Raw genomic sequence first — 19,205 nt, 5'->3', positions numbered from 1 at the left:
TCGGGAATACGGGGGCTAAAATGGCATATGGGGAGGAAAGAGATCGATGTATTAAAGAAATCTGGAAATGATCATAGGGTAAAAAGGGAGGGTAAATAACAATAGAGTGATGAGTTTGGTGCCTAGAAATATAAAAACGAAGAAGAAGAAAAAAGAGAGAACGATCTGGAGGTGAGTTTAAATAAAGGAATGACCTAACTTTATGAAAAACTAGTCCACTGCCAGGATTAAAAATATGAATGTTCAGAGGAGTTTTGGGGCATTACATCTAGAGAAATAGACTATTTTTATTTCCAGATTTTTCCCTCTTTTTACCTCCAAATATTTCAAACATTATCGAGTCTATCTGCACGATGCAAAAAGCGCCCTCGTCTCATTTCATCCACCGTGACAGCAGATGGATTTGCGGCTACAGAATTCCGAAGTCGAACCGATGACAGTTGAGATGCCGCCTGCGCAATCTCATCATCTATAGTGGATCTCCCTTGCGGTGTCATCAACATCTTTCTCCCATAAATGATTGCACCGGATTGCTCGTCACTTCTGGCCACAAATCTTCTGAGGATTTCATCGGATTCTTTCGAAACGACAACTGAATCAGATGCTCTCGATGCGTAGATTGACTGTCCAATGATACTTTCTCTTGGAGCTGTTTCATTGGGAGCGGCGTCTGCAGATCCTCTTCGATGACTTCTCGTAGAGGGAAGACTCGGCATATAACCATATTCTAATGGTCTAATGAAGGAAGCAACTAGTTTTCCATCTTGATCTTTCTCTTTCCTTACTAGAAACAGTTTTGGTTTCCGAAGGAAAGTATCTTTGTCTTGAGAATTCCACGTATTCTGTTCTGTTTCTTCTACTTGGGCTGCTGCTCTTGCCCATGGTCGATTTGAATCATCCAGCAAATTATCCAGCAGATCATCGTCCGCCATCATAGCAAGGTTTCGCTGCTGATGGTGAGGATGATGAGCTGGCACTGTCCTTCTCCCTCTTCTGAATTTCTCCAACTCGATTCGAAAATCTTTTCGCTGTAGGAGCAGTGAGGGTCGATTTACTTTCAAGTGTCCCGTGTTTTCATTGATCATTCCTGTATTTAAAGCGTAGCTGAAAGTAAGAAAATGGATAGATTATTGCACTAAATTTGATGACTCACTCATAGAATAGTGCGCCAAATTCAGCATACAAAGCGACATAGGCGTCTCGATCGGCGAGCTTTCGCTCATTGAAAATCTCATTTTCAAAGATGATTTTCTGCAGGAAAAACGTGGATTTTCAGCTGATTTTTTATTCAGTCAAAAACCAACCATAATCAGCTCGATCGTTTTATTCTGTATAACTTCCATCCTCTCTATTTCAGTTTCTACTAACAGCTTCCTCAGCTTAGTCATTGTCGCTTTCACAGTTGGGATATCATTGCGAGAAGCTTGGAGGGAGCAGAAAATATCGTGCATTCTTGGAAGAACTACTGTGTTTATCGTCTGAAAATTAGAAAAAAAAGATGAAATACATAGTGCGATAAACTCACAAGACTTCCAAAAGCGAAAAATGTACAAAGAACTCCATAAATCGCCACAGGATCTTTGTTTCCCGTGAGAACTTTTCGAAGCATTTGAATAATTCGAACTCTTAAATTCTGATCTTTGTATATTGAGGCGAGCTCAGCGAGCAATTTTCCGGTCGATTCTCTCAACTTGAACTCGAATTCCAAATCTCGAATGATACGCTCACGATCTTCTGAAGTTAATTCTGGAGTTCCGACGTTGACTGTGCTGGTTTTCGTTTTGAGACCAGCGCGGGCGGGATCCACTATAGGAACCATGCTTTTACTCACAACGCATGATATAAGTGAGGGAACGAGAACATAGAGCTGAAAATAGAAATGAGATTTCTTCTGAATTACTTGTTGAATTAATCCTTACATATTTCTCTAACCAAATATGTGGATTCTTCATCAAACTCCACGCCAATTTCAGCAGATTCGCCAATCCACGTATATTCTTTGTTCCAATGTGTAATCGCACACCTTCTGCTATTAAAATCACAAATCGACCAGCTAAAAACTGAAATCCCGTGTCCGTTTCAATAGTCTCCAGTACTTTTTGTCGTTCCAACGCACTTCCGTTCGTCAGAATCTTCGTCATTTCTGCATAGAGCACTTGATGTTCCTGGAGCTCAATGAAAACATGTACTGGTATGTTCAGCAAAATTCAGCTTACCATTAAAACCGTCTGTGTCGTCGGCCTTTTCTCCGGTATCTGTTTTCTAACGCCTGAAACACCGTAGCCAAAAACTCTCTGTGTTTCTTGTTGTTGTTCTTGGTATTTCTGTTTTACTTCTGTTGGAATCACATTCTCAGGAACACATGGCTGAACTCCGTCTACAACTAACCAATGATCTTTGATCATTATTGAATCACAAAACCGTTCATGAGACACGATTTCTGACGAGTTGGCGTCTGAAATTCAACCAATCATTTATATAAAAAACTAAGCATTTCAAAGCCTCACCAATAGTCTTTTTGGGTTTTGTCATTTTCCTTCCCCAATACATTCTATCTGTTGCAGGAGTAGGTTTCAGAAGGGGGCACGTAAAATCACTGTTAATTTCAGCGGAACAAATTGCAAGATCTACATCAGATGGCACTATTCTTTGTCGATTTTCTCGAAGAGCATTTGTCTTTGCATTTTCAATAATGGTTCGAAGAATTAATCGAGTACATCCACCAATTGCATTCGCTGCTTCTCGTGTCAACTGTTTTGATATATTTGTAAAATCTGCGGACGTTGAAGAAATAAATGAGATGATGTCATCGAGAGTTGGAGATGGCTTTGGTTCAGATACTGGAATTTCAGACGGTGCTCGCGTCTCGGGGCATTTTCGCTTCGATTTTGATATATCTTCTGTTTGGGATCCTTCTTCTTTCATTTCTGTAACTAATTTGAGATAAAATCGATATTTTTTTAAATTGAGCATATTCCCGCTGTTCGCCATACTTTTTCTTCGTGTAAACTATTTTAAATAGAAAAATTCAAATTACCTCGTTTCAGCACTGGAATAAATTGTTTCGGCACACATTTCTCTCCTATTTGTTTAATCAATCCATTTTTTTCCTCTTCACTTTTCGACGGAGTTTCTTTAATTTTTACGAGTCTGAAATAAATAAAAAATGACAAAATTGATTAAAAATCGCTGAATACCTGGAATTTAAGACCATAAAATTTCCGATATGACCCTCATCGACCCTCATTTCCATTTCAGCCTGAAGATTGAGGAAACTCCTGAATAAGCTCAGCTTTTATTCGTTTTGAAAAAAAACGGGAAGAAAATTGACAAAAAGTCAACAATATTAGTGACAAATGCATTTTTATGATACTGACAGTTCAATTTTAAGATTTTTTCGTATTTTTGTACTTCAATCATATTAATAAGCATTGCTTTTAATGCGGTATAACTGCGGGAAAGTCGTAGAATGGCGTTTTGAGGGGGTATGCAAGCTTGCCCTATAGAACAGACGAGAGAGTGGGCGGATTGGAGAGACGCAGACATAATGTTCGTCAGTGACGACGGCGGTTCTCTCAATTTTACAAGATTTCTAGCCCGTTTTTTGTATTAAAAATGGGTAGAAAGAAGAAAGAAACCCCAAAAGAAAACAAAGGAAAGAAAAATGTAAAGAACAAGCCGGGATACGCACGTGCTGAACATCTTCATCGATGTGCAATTTTCCTCTCAAAACTCGGTGAGTTAATTGATTTTTGAATGCATAAAACATCAATACTCCAGTTTGCAGGTGTCAAAAACAATGACGGATTCTCCAAAACAAGTCGACACGTTTCAAGATTATGTCGACAAGTTATGGACACAGAAATGGTTCATTTAGATAGACAACAGAAGCAAAAATTTTGTAAAAATTGTCGAGAGGTTCTCGTTGGAAATGTAAGTATTTTATTTAATATGGAATAAAATATACAATTTTTCAGTATGAAAAGACCGAAATATCTGTGAAACAGAGAGGATCAATCACCGAAAAATGCGGGAATTGTCACAAAGAACGGAATTATATGACAAAAGACGGGTACGGAAAGCAGCTCAAAGAGAAAATGGATTCTAAATGTTGATATTAAAATTTTAATAAATTATTTGCATTTAATCTCATCGTTTTTGTCCGATATCGAATGGTGTCTGCCACTTTTAGTCTCTCATTGCTCATTTCTACTGCAAAACTTCGAATGTAATCAATTAGGGAGGTTTAAAATGAAGGAAACTCCTGAGGAGCTGGTTCAAGATTCACGGGATATCAATGTGGCACCAATTAAAGAGGAATTTGTTCTTCCAGTAAGTAAACTTTGAAATTAAACCGAAATGCGAAAGTTGATTGATGAATTTATAAATTAAATATTTAGAAAGAAGACCACGAGCTGCCCGCTGAAGTTCAAGCCCTACCAAAACGAGAGAGACGAGGAATGAATAAGACGAGAAGGTAATAAAATCTGAAAAGATAAAAATCTAATGAGAATTATTTCAGAAAGGATATGAAGCACGCGGAGACTCGAATTCGTGCATCTGCTGTTCGTCTCTGTCCATCTGTTATTCAACCAGTGGCTTGCAAGTAAGTTTTCAATAAGAATACCACTATCAATTTCTATTTTTCTTCAGATTCGGTGAGAAATGCAACTGCGAGCACGATATTTCAGCGTTTCTCGAAAAGAAACCGGCTGATATCGATACGGAGTGTCCTCTTTTCGATGCACGTGGCACCTGTCCATTCAGCTACGCTTGTCGTTTCGGATCAGCTCATCTGGATGAAAATGGAAAACAGACCGAGAAATCACCATCGAAACCATATGAAGCAACAACAAATTGTCACTCAATGAAGATTCAAGTGGCTCTTCGAAAACATGATTATCCATTCGAAAAGTCTGAAAATGCGTTGGAATCTATCAAAAATGAGACAATCGGATCAATGTGGCAAGAAAAAGAACGGAAGTTAGATATGAAGAAACTGGATGGTTTGAAGTATTTAGCTCCTCTTACCACTGTTGGAAATCTGCCATTCCGTAGAATTTGTGTAGATTACGGAGCAGATATCACTTGTGGAGAAATGGCATTGGCTACTAGTATTCTATCGGGTGCAGCTTCTGAATATTCGCTTCTGAAACGTCATCCGTCCGAAAAGATTTTCGGAGTTCAGCTTGCTGGTGGGTTCGCTGACACAATGGCGAAAGCAGCGCAGATTGTCGTTGAGAATTTCGATGTGGATTTCGTGGATATCAATATGGGATGTCCGATTGATGTTGTAAATCAAAAGGGAGGTGGATGCGCTCTTCCGAGTCGCCCGAACAAGCTTTATGAAGTATTGGCAGCAACGAAAAGTGTATTAGGAGACTGTCCGATGACAGTTAAGGTTTGTTTCAAGAACTTTTTAAGACTTCATTCTCAATTTTCCGTCGTTTTCAGATCCGAACCGGTCAAAAAGAAGGAGTTCTAAAAGCTCCGGAAACCGTTGAATTTATGAAAAAGAGTCCGTGGCATTGTCCGGATCTTATCACATTCCATCCACGTAGCAAAGAGCAACGATACACGAAACTGGCGAATTGGGATTACACTCATGCAGTCGCTGAAGCTTCGAAACCGGTTCCTCTCTGGGTTTGTGGAGATGTGTTAAGTTGGGAGGATTACTATGAGAGATTGGAGAATCATCCGGTGAATGGAATCATGATTGGAAGAGGTGCACTCATCAAACCATGGATTTTCACAGAGATTGATGAGCGACGGACGTGGGATATTAGTGCCACTGAGAGATTTGATCTACTCAAAAAGTTCACCAACTACGGCCTCGACCACTGGGGATCCGATGATGCAGGTGTTGAACGGACTCGTCGTTTCCTTCTCGAATTTCTCTCATTCCAATGTCGATACATTCCTGTTGGAATTCTCGAGCGTCTTCCTCAAAGAATCAACGATCGTCCCCCAAGATACCAAGGGAGAAACGAGTTGGAGACACTCCTCTCTTCTCAAAAAGCAGACGATTGGATTGAAATTTCAAAGAGGCTTTTAGGTCCAACTCCAGAAGGATTTCAGTTCATTCCGAAGCACAAGGCTAGCTCTTATTAGTTTTCTTAGTTCTTATTGTTTATTGTTCTGTTTTCTCTCATTGTTGCTTTCAATAAATTTTTAAATTTTATTTTGTCTTTCCTTTTCAAAGGTTCCCCATCCTTTCAAATCTCTCTCTTTTTCTCTTTTTACATCCGAACCCCAGTTCTCTATTTCCAGATATAGTATGGATGGTGATGATGGAAGCGGAACACGAGTCAACGGTTTCGCTAAACCGTTTCCCCCAAAACCACGTGATGCGTCTACGGTAGCGACGCCGTCGAATTCAACGCCCAATGTTCAAGCTCCGCCTCCTGTTGTAGATGCTCCCGATAAATATTATGTGCCCGGAGTTCGAGATAAATCAAAGTTTCGAGTGCTTTCACAGCAGGTTTGTTATAAATAGGCATGGTTTTCAAACTTGATTTATTTTCAGGTAGAAATCTCGAATCTCTCGATAGAAAGGAGAAGTTTCAATGTTCGATCTGAAATGGTCATACTTCCTCTAGAAAAATCGCTTCATCACTTGGATCTTCATATTGGAGAATCGTCGCTTCTTCCAAATGAGATTCCAGGATCCACGAGTAAAATCACAATAAATGGAATAGAATGTGAATATACAAGAAGGCGACATTTGAAAGATGTGACGGAGGCTATTGAAGGCCAATTAGATACGAAGAATATTCCAAGTTTAGAGACGAAACTGAATGAGAAACTACAGGAAAATGACTATGAATTACAAATTACTGTTCCGAAAGATCTCAAGAAACGAATGAAACACAGGAAAGCAGTTCGATTACGAGTGGATACTGTAGTTCAACAACCGACACGTGGAATTCAATTCGTTGATTTTACGGGCGGTCGGAAAGATGATGTTCACGTGTTCACCTACCATACACCATATCTATCCGGTGCCAGAGAATGGACAGTTTGTCTAGATGAACCTGAACAACTGTCTCTTTGGGAATTAACATTTGAGTTGGATCCAGAATTAGTTCCAGTGTTTTCTGGAGAGCTGACAGAGAAACGACTAAAAAATGGAAAGATTCGATATAGATTTCATCAGACAGTACCAACGGATGCATGTAATATAGGATGGGCAATTGGAAAGTTCAGAATGGAACCTCATCCGGAATCACCTACGGTATGGCACAAATCTTTCATTTTCCATGCTAATTCCCTCCCAGTATTTTCAGATTTATACCTTCTCACTTCCTGGTCTCGAACCATTCGTCAATCACACGACGATGTATCTGGATAAAATGGTTGAATTTCTCGAGGAGAAACTCTCCTGCCGATTTCCATTTCCCACTATGAAAGTGGTGTTCGTCGATCAATCCACAGAAGAAATTCAAGTGTACAGTTCGCTTCTCATCGTTCCAACATCTCTTCTCTATCATAAAAAGATTATCGATGTCGTACAGGAGACGAGACAAAAGCTGATTCAAGCGATCGCTCAGCAGTTTTTTGGTTGCTTGATTTCACCGGGACACTGGTGGCACTGGTGGATTCCTCAATCTCTTGCTAGATTCTTGACAAGTCTTTATGTGGAGACAAAACTTGGAACAGCTGAAGCGAGATGGCAATTGAAGAGAGCAATGGATGATGTGTGTGATTATGAGCATCAGTGGGGAAAGATTATTCTGTCGCCGGATCAAATGGAGAATAAGAAGTTGTCACTTCACGTGGATCCACGGAATGAATACACGGCATCTCCACTCTACGTCGACGCAATGCTGAAAAAGGGATTCCTGACGATGAGGATGCTTCAGAAGAGAATAGGACTGGAACCGTTCATGAGAGTTCTTCATCGTCTATTAACTGTTGGATTGGATATGAGTGAGAAGAAGACAACGCCTGCTGCATGGAGACACCTTTTGATCTCTACTGAAGCATTCTTTCGAAGTGTCAGCTCAGTGACTGGAAGAGAGATTCCTACTTTTCTAGAACAATTTGTACGGACAGGTGGACATGCTGCATTTTCTGTCAAATTCGATTTCAATCGAAAACGGAATATAGTGGAGATTGAAGTGAAACAGGATGATACGGAAGGAAATGGACGAACACAGTATACTGGACCATTGTCTGTAGTTGTGCAGGAAGTTGATGGTGCTTTCAGTCATACGATACAAATTGATGGAGCCATTTCTCATGCTGAAATATCTTGTCATTCGAAGGGAAGAAAACAGAAAAAGAAGAAAGTTCCGATATTAACTGGAGAGGAAATCGAAATCGATCTGACTAATATGGACGCAGAATCCCCTATTCTTTGGCTTCGAATTGATAATGATTATCTGCTTATACGCGAAATTTCAATTAGTCAACCAATGTTCCACTGGGAATACATGCTGAAATATGAACGAGATGTGATCGCACAAATGGAGGCGTTGGAGAGAATTCAGGCACTTCCGTCAGCTCATAGTCGAAGTGTTATAGTGGATGCGGTGTCAAATGAGAGATTCTTTTATAGGTATGTCTGGAAATCTTTACGATTTTAATGTAGTTAACGTTCCTTTTTCAGAATTCGATGTCGAGCTGCTTTCGTTCTCACCTCGGTTCAAAATCGAAAATCCGAAGCGATAGCTGTTGGGACACCGGTTCTCATCAACATGTTTCGGTGAGTCATGACGTCTCCCATTGACTTAAAAAACAATTTTTTCAGAGAAAGTTTCGGTTGTAAATCTTCAACCAACATTCCGAAACCCAATAATTTTGTGGTGACAGCTCAAAACCTTCAACAATATTTCGTTATGCAATCTCTTCCACAAGCCATTTCACGTCTTCGAAAACAAACAGGAGAATGTCATGAAGATGTTCAATCATTCCTTCTGGATCTTATCAAATTTAACGATAACTCAACGAATCGATATTCGGATGATTTCTATCGTGCTTCGCTGTTCAACTCGCTTGCTGCGAGTATCCATCCATCAGAATTCCTTCCATTTCGAGTCGATCTTCCCGAGAATTTGAGCAGCGAATTCCGAGTTCTAATCAAAGAATTCACGTATGCACTCAATATGGATACAGTCAATCCATCATATGGCCGTGTTGTTGGAATCGCAGCACTATCTGGATTGTATCAACTACAAAAGTGTGGATATCTTCCACTGGATTCAAAGTTGTTATGGGCATTCGCTCATAGGAATTCGTGTGTTCAAATGAGAAGATGTGCAGTCACTCTGATTATTGATCGAATTGTAAATGATATTCATGCAGTCGACACGAAGATGTATGATCTTTCGATGCTTCTGAATCTCGTTTTGACTGAAAAGGATCCCTCGATTCGAATGTTAATTCCAAAGTTGTTAGCTCAAACCCCTCCATTTGGAACTTATAATAAGTGAGTATTTTTTCAATTGATAGATTTTGATGTTTCGTCTTTTTCAGCACAGTATTCGGTTCCGATAACCCTTGCAATACGCCTGAAATCGCTGAAAAACTATGGTCACTTTGTACGAATCCACAATTAGACGGTTGTATTCGAAGTGGTTTCCTTGATGTCTACTACTCTCTGTATGCTCTCGGAACCCCACCAGCAATCGGAGGACCGGATGAATCTATTGGAATACATCGTGCATATGTCACTGTTCCGAATGCTGCTTCCACTTTTGCAACGTCACAATGGCATAACAGTGGGTATGAGGCAGCGAGGAGATCACCGCCACGAAGAGATTTCGGAGATGAAATGATGAATTTAATGCATTAGAATCGTTCTGTTCTTTTTTGTTGATTTTTATTTATGTTTTATCTTTCCGGGTATCAATGCATTTCTCTTTGCTTTTTTATACTGCTCCCATCCCTTTCTCGATTCCTCTTTCCTATACAAGTATACTTTGTCATCAACCACTTCCTTTCCATTTTAATTACGGTTTTTAATTTTTCAATGAATAAATTACAGAGCGTTATTATTTTCAGATGTTCGGTAGTCTCCTTTTGAAACCGTTTGTATCGGTTCTCGGTATTTTTAAATTAAAAATATTAATTTTAATTGTTTTTTTCCGAATCTTCTGATTTTGCCAACCCAGTTACCGTACCCCCGTGCACTCAGAAAGTCAAGAATTTTAAGTTTTCCAATGCAAAAGTTATCTTCTTCATCGTATCAGATATCATTACTTGACAGATTTACAAATCCTCAGCTACCGTTCTTATTCAGCTCTTCCCCAAAAATTCTTCCACTTCATTTTTGAATCTTTCAGAATGTCAACGTCAACTGAAAGCCCTGATACACCTACAACTTCTCAACCTCTTCTACCCAAACAGACGTCATTCGTCGTAAATGATCTTGAAGAACGGATAAGAGAAAGTGCACGAATTGGGAGCCCAAAAAGAGCTCCTAGTCTACCGGATCCTCGAATTCTGTCGGATCTCGAAACGCATACGAAGGAAATTGTGGGAAACATCGATACAATGCTTCGAGACATGCGTGGATCTCTTCACGGAATGTCCGATTTAACACTAGAATCTCTACAATGCTACAATTCTGGAGTGGAAAAGGCATGCGATGCTGCCGATTCGAATGTGAAGTCGACGTACGCGATGCTGGCAAAAGTGGAAGAAGTTAACCAATCGATGGGAAATGTGCAGAAGTTGGCTGGTCAGATGTAAGAGCAAATAAATAGAAAATCAATAAAACAGTTCAATATCTTTCAGAAAGGAAATGCGACGACTCGTGGAACTATTCGAAACACTCTTCCATGGAAGTCTGAAGTGAGCAATGAGATATTCAGATTGTAAACAATTTGCTGAAATTTTATTTGTATTGTATGTTTTGTATACATAAATGAACATAATTTATTGAGCCGAATTCAGTTCTTTTTCTATGCGATAAAAAAGAAAGTGAAGGCAAACAAGGAATGTAAAGATGAGATGATCCGAAGCAACTAGATATGAGTGGTCCTGCATGAGCAAATAAATAATACAGAAACGGACTTCTGTACGCAACGCGTCCGCAACGCGCTCCCATTCTGCCCATGAATAATCGACTTTTTGAGATGATTTGAGTATTGCTACCTATTATTATTATTACTAAAAACTTTATCATGAAACCTGTTCGTGATTGTCGACCTATGAGAATATTGCATTTACCCATAATCATTCTACACAAAATAATTCTAAACTTAACTCCTGCTGACATGTAAGTCATGTGAAATCGATCTAAATCTTAAATGTTTCTGGAAAGAATTTGAAATAGTTTTAGTTTTAGCAACAGAAAAATACCCGAACAAAAGTTTAAAATTATGAGAATTTTTTAAAATCATTCCAGAGTTGACTTCGCGTTGATTTCAAAACGGTGTCGTTATGTTGTAAAGTCTGCAGTTCCTCGAGACTATTTCAAAATTTATGTCTGGTTTTCCAAATCATCCAGCATATTTCTGCGAAAAGATAAATGTGATTACGATTTGATGAGACCGCCTTTGTATGGAATTGACACTAAGCCAGATCCAACTATTAGACTTCGAATGCGTTTTATCGGAAACGAGTTGTCCTCAGCAAACTGGACAAAGAAATGGGTTGATAATATATCATTTCTTTTTAACTGCAAAGTTCATTCCCTTCAAATCGAATATAGCGAATGTAGCAAATCATTCTTGTCTATTGTCGAATGGTTACAAAACAAACAGAAGTCAATCGAGATGTTCTCTGTGAAAGGACCCGAGGTTGCCAGTCAAAATCTTTCACTCATATTTGAACGACTCGAAATCAAACATATGTTGTCTTTGAATTTGAATCATAAAGCTGAAGTCAGACCGAATCTTATCAAATTCAACATGGATATCGTCGAACTGTATGGATCTCCTCTTTCAATGATGTGGATCACTTTAGAGAGCATTTTGTCATCTAACTGCGTCTTTTTCAATCTGGACAATTCGAATTTAACAGATTTGGATTTGAATCGGTTTATGAAAGAATGGGTGAGGGGGTCGAATCCTAGATTAAAGTTGTTGCGGTTGAAAATCAAAAAAGTAAATCTGGAAACTTTACTGGATGGATTGGAGATGGAGGAACCAGATGGTACTGTGGACCGAGTTATTAATCTGTGAGTTGCTTTAAAGAATTGAAAAAGATACAGATAGTTTTAGAAGATCTCTATGTTTCTACTACATTTTCATTTTCAGTCCGGATATCTTATTGCGCCCGATTGATATGACGAGTGGAACTGACATCAACACTTTGGACGGAAGATTGGGGACGTTCAAGTTAGAAGATGATGAATTCTCTGATGAATTACAACTTTTCACAATGGTTTTTGGAGTTGAAAAATACTAAAAAAAAATTTATCTGACGTCATAACTTTTTACATTATTAAGAATCGACAACGTTTTGTGTTGTACTTCTTTTTTATCATAATAAAATTTTCTTAGTTATTTTCTCTGTTTAATTTAAAACTGTTAGCATTTTGCTTTTTATTTTTGTGATTAGTTACTGTTTCTAGTAATACAACAGCCGCGTCTGCTTGAGAGTCGAAAGTATGAACCAGCAAAAAGCGACTGAAGTGGAACCTGAAATGATAAATAGTTATTTTCAAACTTGATCAAATTCTCCCTCCCGGAATCCTGATCCCCTATCTAAAATCTATACGGTTTTTTGTTTATGAAACACTCCAAGATAGATCAGGGGTACGTAGAAAATTAAGGGGGATACATATGACATCACAGGAGAGAACTAAAACAATACTAGCAGCATAGAAACAGCTAAAAGCATACAAGTTTATGATTCTTATCGAAGATCAGTCATGTGTTCCTAGATTTGAGAATTTGAAAAGGAATGTCACAAAATACAAAGGGATAGGGGAAATAGAATGTTTCGAATCGAACCGTCAAGATCAAAAGATTTGAGTCGGTTTCGATGAAAGCATTACATGATATTCTTTGGAATTGGTGATATTGAATTTAGGATAAAGTAGATGGATCGATGGGTTTGAAGAGAGATCTATCATTTGTGGAGAGTCTAGTCCGAGTCCTCGTTCTTCTTCTTGTTGGCGGCAAGACGAGCCGATGGTGGAGCTCCCGACATGCCAGCGCGTTGAGGTGCCTTACGAGCTGGAGCCTCGTCATCTGAAGAGTCTCCGTTGCTTTCAGCGTGAGCTTTCTGGAAAATGACAATGTTTGAGTTATGTCTCATGGTCTTATTTCAGATCTCAACTCACTTTTCCTGCTCCCTTATTGTTCTTCTCCTCCTTCTCTTCCTCCTCCTCATCTTCTTCTTCTTCCTCCTCAGACTCGGATGGAACGTTCTTGCGAGCCGTAGTTTTATTGGATGGCTTGGATCCACTTTTCTTGACATCAGTCTTTCTACCAAACTTCTTCGCCTTTCCATAGTCGACGTCTTCGTCGTAGCTTCGTTTTCCACGAGCCTTCTTCGTTGGAACCGCCTCAAAGTTGACCTCTTCATCGTCCTTATCACCTTGATACTCGTCGTCCTCCTTCTCCTGGTTCGACTCGACGGCTGGTGTCGGCAACGGCTTCTTTGCGGCACGGACTGCCCGACCGGATTCGGTGACAGTGGCAACCTGCTTTTTGTCGGCAGGCTTCGCGGCAGACGGCTCTCTGGAAAGAATGGGATTAGATGATGTGGAACGGTAGATTTGGGACTCACTCTGCCTTTGGTGGCTCCTCGACTGGAGCAGCTGGCTCAGCTGGAGCTGGCTCCTCGGCAGCAGGAGCAACGGAGGGAAGTTCAGTACACAAATGCATCGAAGAGAACCGGGGTTCAAGGCAACGGAAGCATACATGGTGGTCATGATAGAAGTGAGTAGAGAGCTTTCTGCTGAAATTTATCATATTTAGGCGGTTGTTACAATGTGCGTATTCTAACATTAGTTTCATATCACTTGGTCCTCTTGTTTCTGGACACATCGGACATTGCACAAGCTCTTCGGGGAGCAAGAAACTGTTTCGCCAAACATCCATGAAATCCTTCCATGTTTTCTTGTCAGCGAGTACGGGAGGTTGCGAAACTGAAATTACTAAAAAGTATTTTCAAGAGAAAATAAGTCTTACATTTGGTAAATGACATAATTGTCTGCCAAAACTTAGTCCAGAATACCTTCAACTGTGGAATTGTCAATTCTTTAAGTTGTTCATTAAAAATAGCGAGTTGATGTTTGAATAATTGCATCTCCTCATCGGTTGCTGGTCGTAACAAGTCAGCGATAGCTGCTTTCTTAGCTACCGTTTTTTTTCCGGCACCACGGACTGCCCGACCGGATTTGGTGACAACCTGCTTTTTGTCGGCAGGCTTCGCGGCAGATGGCTCTCTGGAAACAATAGGATTAGATGGTGTGGAACGGTAGATTTGGGACTCACTCTGCCTTTGGTGGCTCCTCGACTGGAGCAGCTGGCTCAGCTGGAGCTGGCTCCTCGGCAGCAGGAGCAGCGACGGCAGCGGTGGTCTCGGCCTTCTTCGACTTTGGAGGCATCTGAAAAATAATATATTGCTCGATGATAAATTGAGAGGTATGTACGTAAGAATAAAGAAAAATGAACGCGTCATTATGAACAGAAGAACATATTACATGTTTACTTTCGAGAATAATGATGTAGATGTCGATGCAAATTCAAAGAACACATGGCATATAGTTTGGACTTTGCGCCAATTAGGATAAACGTTTTTAGAACTTCATGTGTTACAAAATCCAAAAAAAACTCGTTGAGCAAAGATTTCTCGAGAACTGACCACAGAGAACAGCCTGAGAGTCGGCACGATGAGATACTACAAATTAGTTTTCAATTTAACAGTGACATGAATAGATTAATTCAGAAAATGAAGAAGAAACCGGCAAGTTGAGATAATTTTAGATATCCAGTAGTCAGAAATGAAAACTGAGTAGGAATGAGATGAGAAAGTAGAGAAGTGATTAAATAGAGTTATTCTGAAAAGATGGACAACAGTAGAGTACGAAAAGAAAATTCAAAACGAGAACAAAGAGGAGACTGATGAGAAACAATCTTGCGTAGCTGAGAAAAACAATAATAAAAGAACCGTTCGGAACACTTGAATAGAAACGAGACTGAGAGTTTCAAGAAGTTGTCCGTATTTCAGAATTTCGATTTCGAGTAATAAAAAGACGGAGAAAGAAAATTAAAAATGATAGAAAAACTTAGGTTTTGAGCTATTTTCTTCGTTCCGTAGATTATAGAACGGTTTTTCTGTATATTTTACACGTGAAATCTCAATCTCATTTCAGATTCTAAAAAAAAACGTGGCTTCAGATAAAAAGAATGTTTTTATTCATTCGAAGAGCTGATAAACGCTCATCCATATCAAATTTGCAGGAAGAATTTCGCAGCTTGATTCACTGTAGTTTTCGCGCCCGGATATCGTCATGGTAGAATTCGATGCGCCTTTGAACCATTTATTTTCGAAATACGAAATTAATATATTTTTTTATATTTTTTTCATTATTTTCAAACAGTTTACCATTTCAAGACACAGAAAAATAGGAAATGGAAACGATGATAGTCAGAGAAATATGACTGCTTTGAAAATCTGTAGAGAAATGTATTTGGATGAGAACAATTTGGAAAATATAAAAACTGAAGTTGTAAAAACCATGTTTCGCTTTTGTTTGAAATACTTTCATACTCATTTTGACTGAAGAAGACTGTTCCCTATTTTAGGTAATCATCCGGAATTCTCCACTCTCAACCTTCCGGAGTTCCTTTATGGACAATCAATGTATCGAGAGATAACAACAAGTTCAGAAAGTGAGTTTAGCTCCAGTATATCTATAAAATCCACATGTTTACAGTTGAATCGAGTACCAACGTTGTGACAGGAGTTCATTTTTTGTGTCTGGATCACTTGACAAACGGGAGCTCCTCAAAGTCATCAAGTAGTAGCGAATTTGTTGGAAAGGTGATATTGACACTTGACGACGATAAGGAGGAGTCAGACTACGTTCACTACATTAAACTCATCGCGCGCATTTCGGAAGATGGCTCTGAATCGGTCGTCTATAATAGCTGGGTGGGTGGAAAACATTTCAGTCTAAACATATCATTGTATTGTTTCAGTGCTATAATTCGAACTGTAATATCAGTTTCAACGAGTTCACCTGTTCAGAAGTCCGTCTCCAAGTATCCTCCTTCAACAAGGATGGACTCGTCGGTCGGCATGCATTTTCAAAATGGTACAATACCGAGAAGCATCTTTCGAATACACCAATCAACATGTCACTAAAAAATGTAGAATGGAATGAGGATAAAGCTGCTGCACGGTTCGAATATAAGCCAGCAACAAGTCATGAAGTACCAGTATGCGCATTTTATGTGAAATACAAAAATGCATTGAGCTCCGAATACAAAGAAGTGAACTTCTATTTGGTTTGTACGAAAAATGTCTAATATTTGAACTATGCTTAATTTTCAGGACCACACGGAGGAGGTTCTCGTTGAAAACTTGGATTTCAATCAAAACTATTCGATGCATTTTGTTAGCAGCCCAAACGATGCAGAAGGCAATGTTAATGTAGCGGTTCCTGCGTGTAATAAAATGGTAGATGATGTGACGATGTGTGGTGAGACAATACATGCTGAATTCATAAACCAAGTTCTATTTTAGCTCCACCACCTGTTTCAGTCGTATCTTCAACCTGGAATACATCTTCATTATCCGAGAATGTGTTGATTATTGTATGGAAGTATTATTCAGGTAACGAATTAAACAAAGGCTTCATGAACAATTTTTTTCAGCTGTAGATGAGAAAAACAATCAGATTGACAGTGTCGTACGGACATCTCATTTTCAGTTGACTGTGCATCCGCTCATAACTGGTAACAACGAAAAATGCGAGAAATATGAACCGATTCGGCGAGAAGTCTTCTATACCCATCGAAGAGTTGTCTTTCATGTTCCTGACTCAAAGTGTAATTATGAAGTGGAAGTATCAGTGTTTGATACCAAACGGAGGAGAAGTGAGACGAAAAAGATCAAGGTGAGCTTTATGAAATACACTTTTTCTAAATCTTTTCTCTTTCAGATTGCCCGTGTCAACGAACCATCGTACATGGCTCTCCTTTCCCCGACTGACTATCCTACAACTGTTGGATACTGAACAAGACGGTAAAACTTGGAGACTTCTCGTAGGCTTCTGGTTCGAATGACGCCATTGTTGCCGATCCAAATCTTCAACCGCCAGAGATTATTATGGGAAAGAAATACGAATCGAAAGGTGACATCTGGCAGTTTGGAATGTGCCTTGTGGATATGTGCACTCTCGGAGTTCCATATCAGATTCAGAAGAATATTCCAGTCTCTGGAATCACCGAGTTGTACGTTCTTTCATCGTGTTGTGAACTTATACATTCTTGTTTTTTAGTGACAAACTTCCATCGACTCGATTCCTTCGCGACACGGCTAAAAAATGTCTGAAATCGCGCAATCGTCCGACTGCAACGGAACTTCGCTCACTTTTCGTGAATAGGGCGAATCTCGAACGCTTCTGATTCGCATCTCACGTCTTCCTGTTTAGGTTTTTGTGTTTACTTCTTCCCCAACTCGCACTTGCCCCCGTTTCAGATTTTTTCGGATTCAGATTTTTTATAATAACATGATATGATAACTAATCAGTTTCCTCAATTTTCCCCCGTTTCATGCCTTATAATAAACCCCCGCGTGTTAATGATTCGCCCTTCCCCGCTTTGATTTACCATAGTATTCCCCATCATCTTCTAGTCATATGTCTCAAATCATTACATTCTCATCCCCATTCTTGAATATATGTAGCTATATTTTGTTTGCTGGCCCTATCCATTTTTATCATCTTATCCAATTTTAAAAACTTTTGTTTGTTCTTCAACAGTATGATTAGGAATTCCTCATAATTTCTATATGTTTTCTCACTTTTTCTCAAACTATCCTGTAGGTATATATGTTTTAAAAACAGTGTCTACTCTCCCTTAACCACATTCATTCCATTTCTCATTGTTACCTCCCAAAAACTCATGTCAAATAAAACGACTCCAGTTTTTGAAGAAGAAGAAAGAGGAAATCTTCAGGAGTCTTCAAAACGAACAATTTATTCCTATCTAAAAAATTAATTTCATTGTTTCAGACATTTTTAGGTACAAATGGCTGATTGCTAATGTATTTTGCCCAACAATACGGTTAAATTCACTCAAAGCTGAAAGATTGAAAATTGATGAAAAAAGCACATTACCAAGTCACGCCTTGCTGGAACGATCTCTCAGAAGAGTTTTCAACTATGCAAGAGGATATGCGTGTTTTAGACATTTGACATACCAAATTCAATACACTTTCCTACTTCTCGACACCCTCTGAAAATTGATTGTTTTACTGGGGCACAGAATCTTGTTCTCGTACCAGTATCTGAATTTGATTTTTTTATTGATGTTTCACTAGGCTTGTCTTTTTCAGCACAGTATTCGGTTCCGATAACCCGTGCAATACTCCTGAAATCGCTGAAAAACTATGGTCACTTTGTACGAATCCACAATTAGACGGTTGTATTCGAAGTGGTTTCCTTGATGTCTACTACTCTCTATATGCTCTCGGAACACCACCAGCAGTCGGAGGACCGGATGAATCAATTGGAATACATCGTGCATATGTCACTGTTCCGAATGCTGCTTCCACTTTTGCAACGTCACAATGGCATAACAGTGGGTATGAGGCAGCGAGGAGATCACCGCCACGAAGAGATTTCGGAGATGAAATGATGAATTTAATGCATTAGGATTCTTCTGTTCTTTTTTGTTGATTTTTATTTATGTTTTATCTTTTCGGGCGTTTCTATTCGCTTTTTTATACTGCTCCCATCCCTTTCTCGATTCCTCTTTCCTATACAAGTATACTTTGTCATCAACCACTTCCTTTCCATTTTAATTACGGTTTTTAATTTTTCAATAAATAAATTACAGAGCGTTATTATTTTCAGATGTTCGGTAGTCTCCTTTTGAAACCGTTTGTATCGGTTCTCGGTATTTTTAATTGCTTTTTTCCGAATCTTCTGATTTTGCCAACCCAGTTACCGTACCCCCTTGCACTCAGAAAGTCAAGAATTTAAGTTTTCCAATGCAAAAGTTATCTTCTTCATCGTATCAGATATTATTACTTGACAGATTTACAAATCCTCAGCTACCGTTCTTATTCAG

General features: G+C 39.1%; 7 protein-coding genes across 7 annotated transcripts; 5 read left to right on the top strand and 2 right to left on the bottom strand.

Moving 5' to 3' along the window:
• Positions 1 to 326: 326 nt before the first annotated feature.
• GCK72_015022 (uncharacterized protein) lies at positions 327 to 3,253 on the bottom strand (the record flags this gene model as incomplete). Its single annotated transcript, XM_053730579.1, has 9 exons — positions 327 to 1,104; positions 1,154 to 1,251; positions 1,305 to 1,478; positions 1,526 to 1,867; positions 1,920 to 2,165; positions 2,217 to 2,455; positions 2,508 to 2,927; positions 3,038 to 3,150; positions 3,198 to 3,253. 9 exons carry the CDS (start codon positions 3,251 to 3,253, stop codon positions 327 to 329), a joined length of 2,466 nt encoding a protein of 821 aa, XP_053585351.1.
• Positions 3,254 to 3,615: 362 nt separating this feature from the next.
• GCK72_015021 (uncharacterized protein) lies at positions 3,616 to 4,115 on the top strand (the record flags this gene model as incomplete). Its single annotated transcript, XM_003108462.2, has 3 exons — positions 3,616 to 3,736; positions 3,788 to 3,933; positions 3,978 to 4,115. The coding sequence occupies 3 exons, from the start codon at positions 3,616 to 3,618 to the stop codon at positions 4,113 to 4,115; spliced, it is 405 nt and encodes a 134-aa protein (XP_003108510.2).
• Positions 4,116 to 4,251: 136 nt separating this feature from the next.
• On the top strand, positions 4,252 to 6,111 carry GCK72_015020 (uncharacterized protein; the record flags this gene model as incomplete). The annotated part of the gene is made up of 5 exons (XM_003089253.2): positions 4,252 to 4,332; positions 4,401 to 4,477; positions 4,523 to 4,606; positions 4,654 to 5,401; positions 5,455 to 6,111. The coding sequence occupies 5 exons, from the start codon at positions 4,252 to 4,254 to the stop codon at positions 6,109 to 6,111; spliced, it is 1,647 nt and encodes a 548-aa protein (XP_003089301.2).
• A 166-nt stretch (positions 6,112 to 6,277) lies between these two features.
• GCK72_015019 (uncharacterized protein) lies at positions 6,278 to 9,796 on the top strand (the record flags this gene model as incomplete). Its single annotated transcript, XM_003108398.2, has 6 exons — positions 6,278 to 6,481; positions 6,527 to 7,234; positions 7,287 to 8,560; positions 8,612 to 8,707; positions 8,753 to 9,430; positions 9,478 to 9,796. The coding sequence occupies 6 exons, from the start codon at positions 6,278 to 6,280 to the stop codon at positions 9,794 to 9,796; spliced, it is 3,279 nt and encodes a 1,092-aa protein (XP_003108446.2).
• Positions 9,797 to 10,287: 491 nt separating this feature from the next.
• GCK72_015018 (uncharacterized protein) lies at positions 10,288 to 12,357 on the top strand (the record flags this gene model as incomplete). Its single annotated transcript, XM_053730578.1, has 4 exons — positions 10,288 to 10,691; positions 10,741 to 10,797; positions 11,354 to 12,127; positions 12,207 to 12,357. The coding sequence occupies 4 exons, from the start codon at positions 10,288 to 10,290 to the stop codon at positions 12,355 to 12,357; spliced, it is 1,386 nt and encodes a 461-aa protein (XP_053585350.1).
• A 681-nt stretch (positions 12,358 to 13,038) lies between these two features.
• Positions 13,039 to 16,264, bottom strand: GCK72_015017 (uncharacterized protein; the record flags this gene model as incomplete). The annotated part of the gene is made up of 7 exons (XM_003088145.2): positions 13,039 to 13,179; positions 13,238 to 13,637; positions 13,687 to 13,857; positions 13,906 to 14,047; positions 14,091 to 14,347; positions 14,397 to 14,509; positions 16,148 to 16,264. The coding sequence occupies 7 exons, from the start codon at positions 16,262 to 16,264 to the stop codon at positions 13,039 to 13,041; spliced, it is 1,341 nt and encodes a 446-aa protein (XP_003088193.2).
• Positions 15,767 to 18,787, top strand: GCK72_015016 (uncharacterized protein; the record flags this gene model as incomplete). Its single annotated transcript, XM_053730577.1, has 9 exons — positions 15,767 to 15,797; positions 15,842 to 16,059; positions 16,107 to 16,415; positions 16,462 to 16,609; positions 16,654 to 16,743; positions 16,791 to 17,026; positions 17,072 to 17,134; positions 17,179 to 17,363; positions 18,469 to 18,787. 9 exons carry the CDS (start codon positions 15,767 to 15,769, stop codon positions 18,785 to 18,787), a joined length of 1,599 nt encoding a protein of 532 aa, XP_053585349.1.
• Between the last annotated feature and the right edge of the window lie 418 nt (positions 18,788 to 19,205).

The sequence above is a fragment of the Caenorhabditis remanei genome, chromosome IV (genome assembly GCF_010183535.1).
Source record: "Caenorhabditis remanei strain PX506 chromosome IV, whole genome shotgun sequence".
Lineage (NCBI taxonomy): Eukaryota > Metazoa > Nematoda > Chromadorea > Rhabditida > Rhabditidae > Caenorhabditis > Caenorhabditis remanei.
Note: the sequence above shows the minus strand (reverse complement) of the source record. Positions and strands in the feature narration are given on the sequence as shown.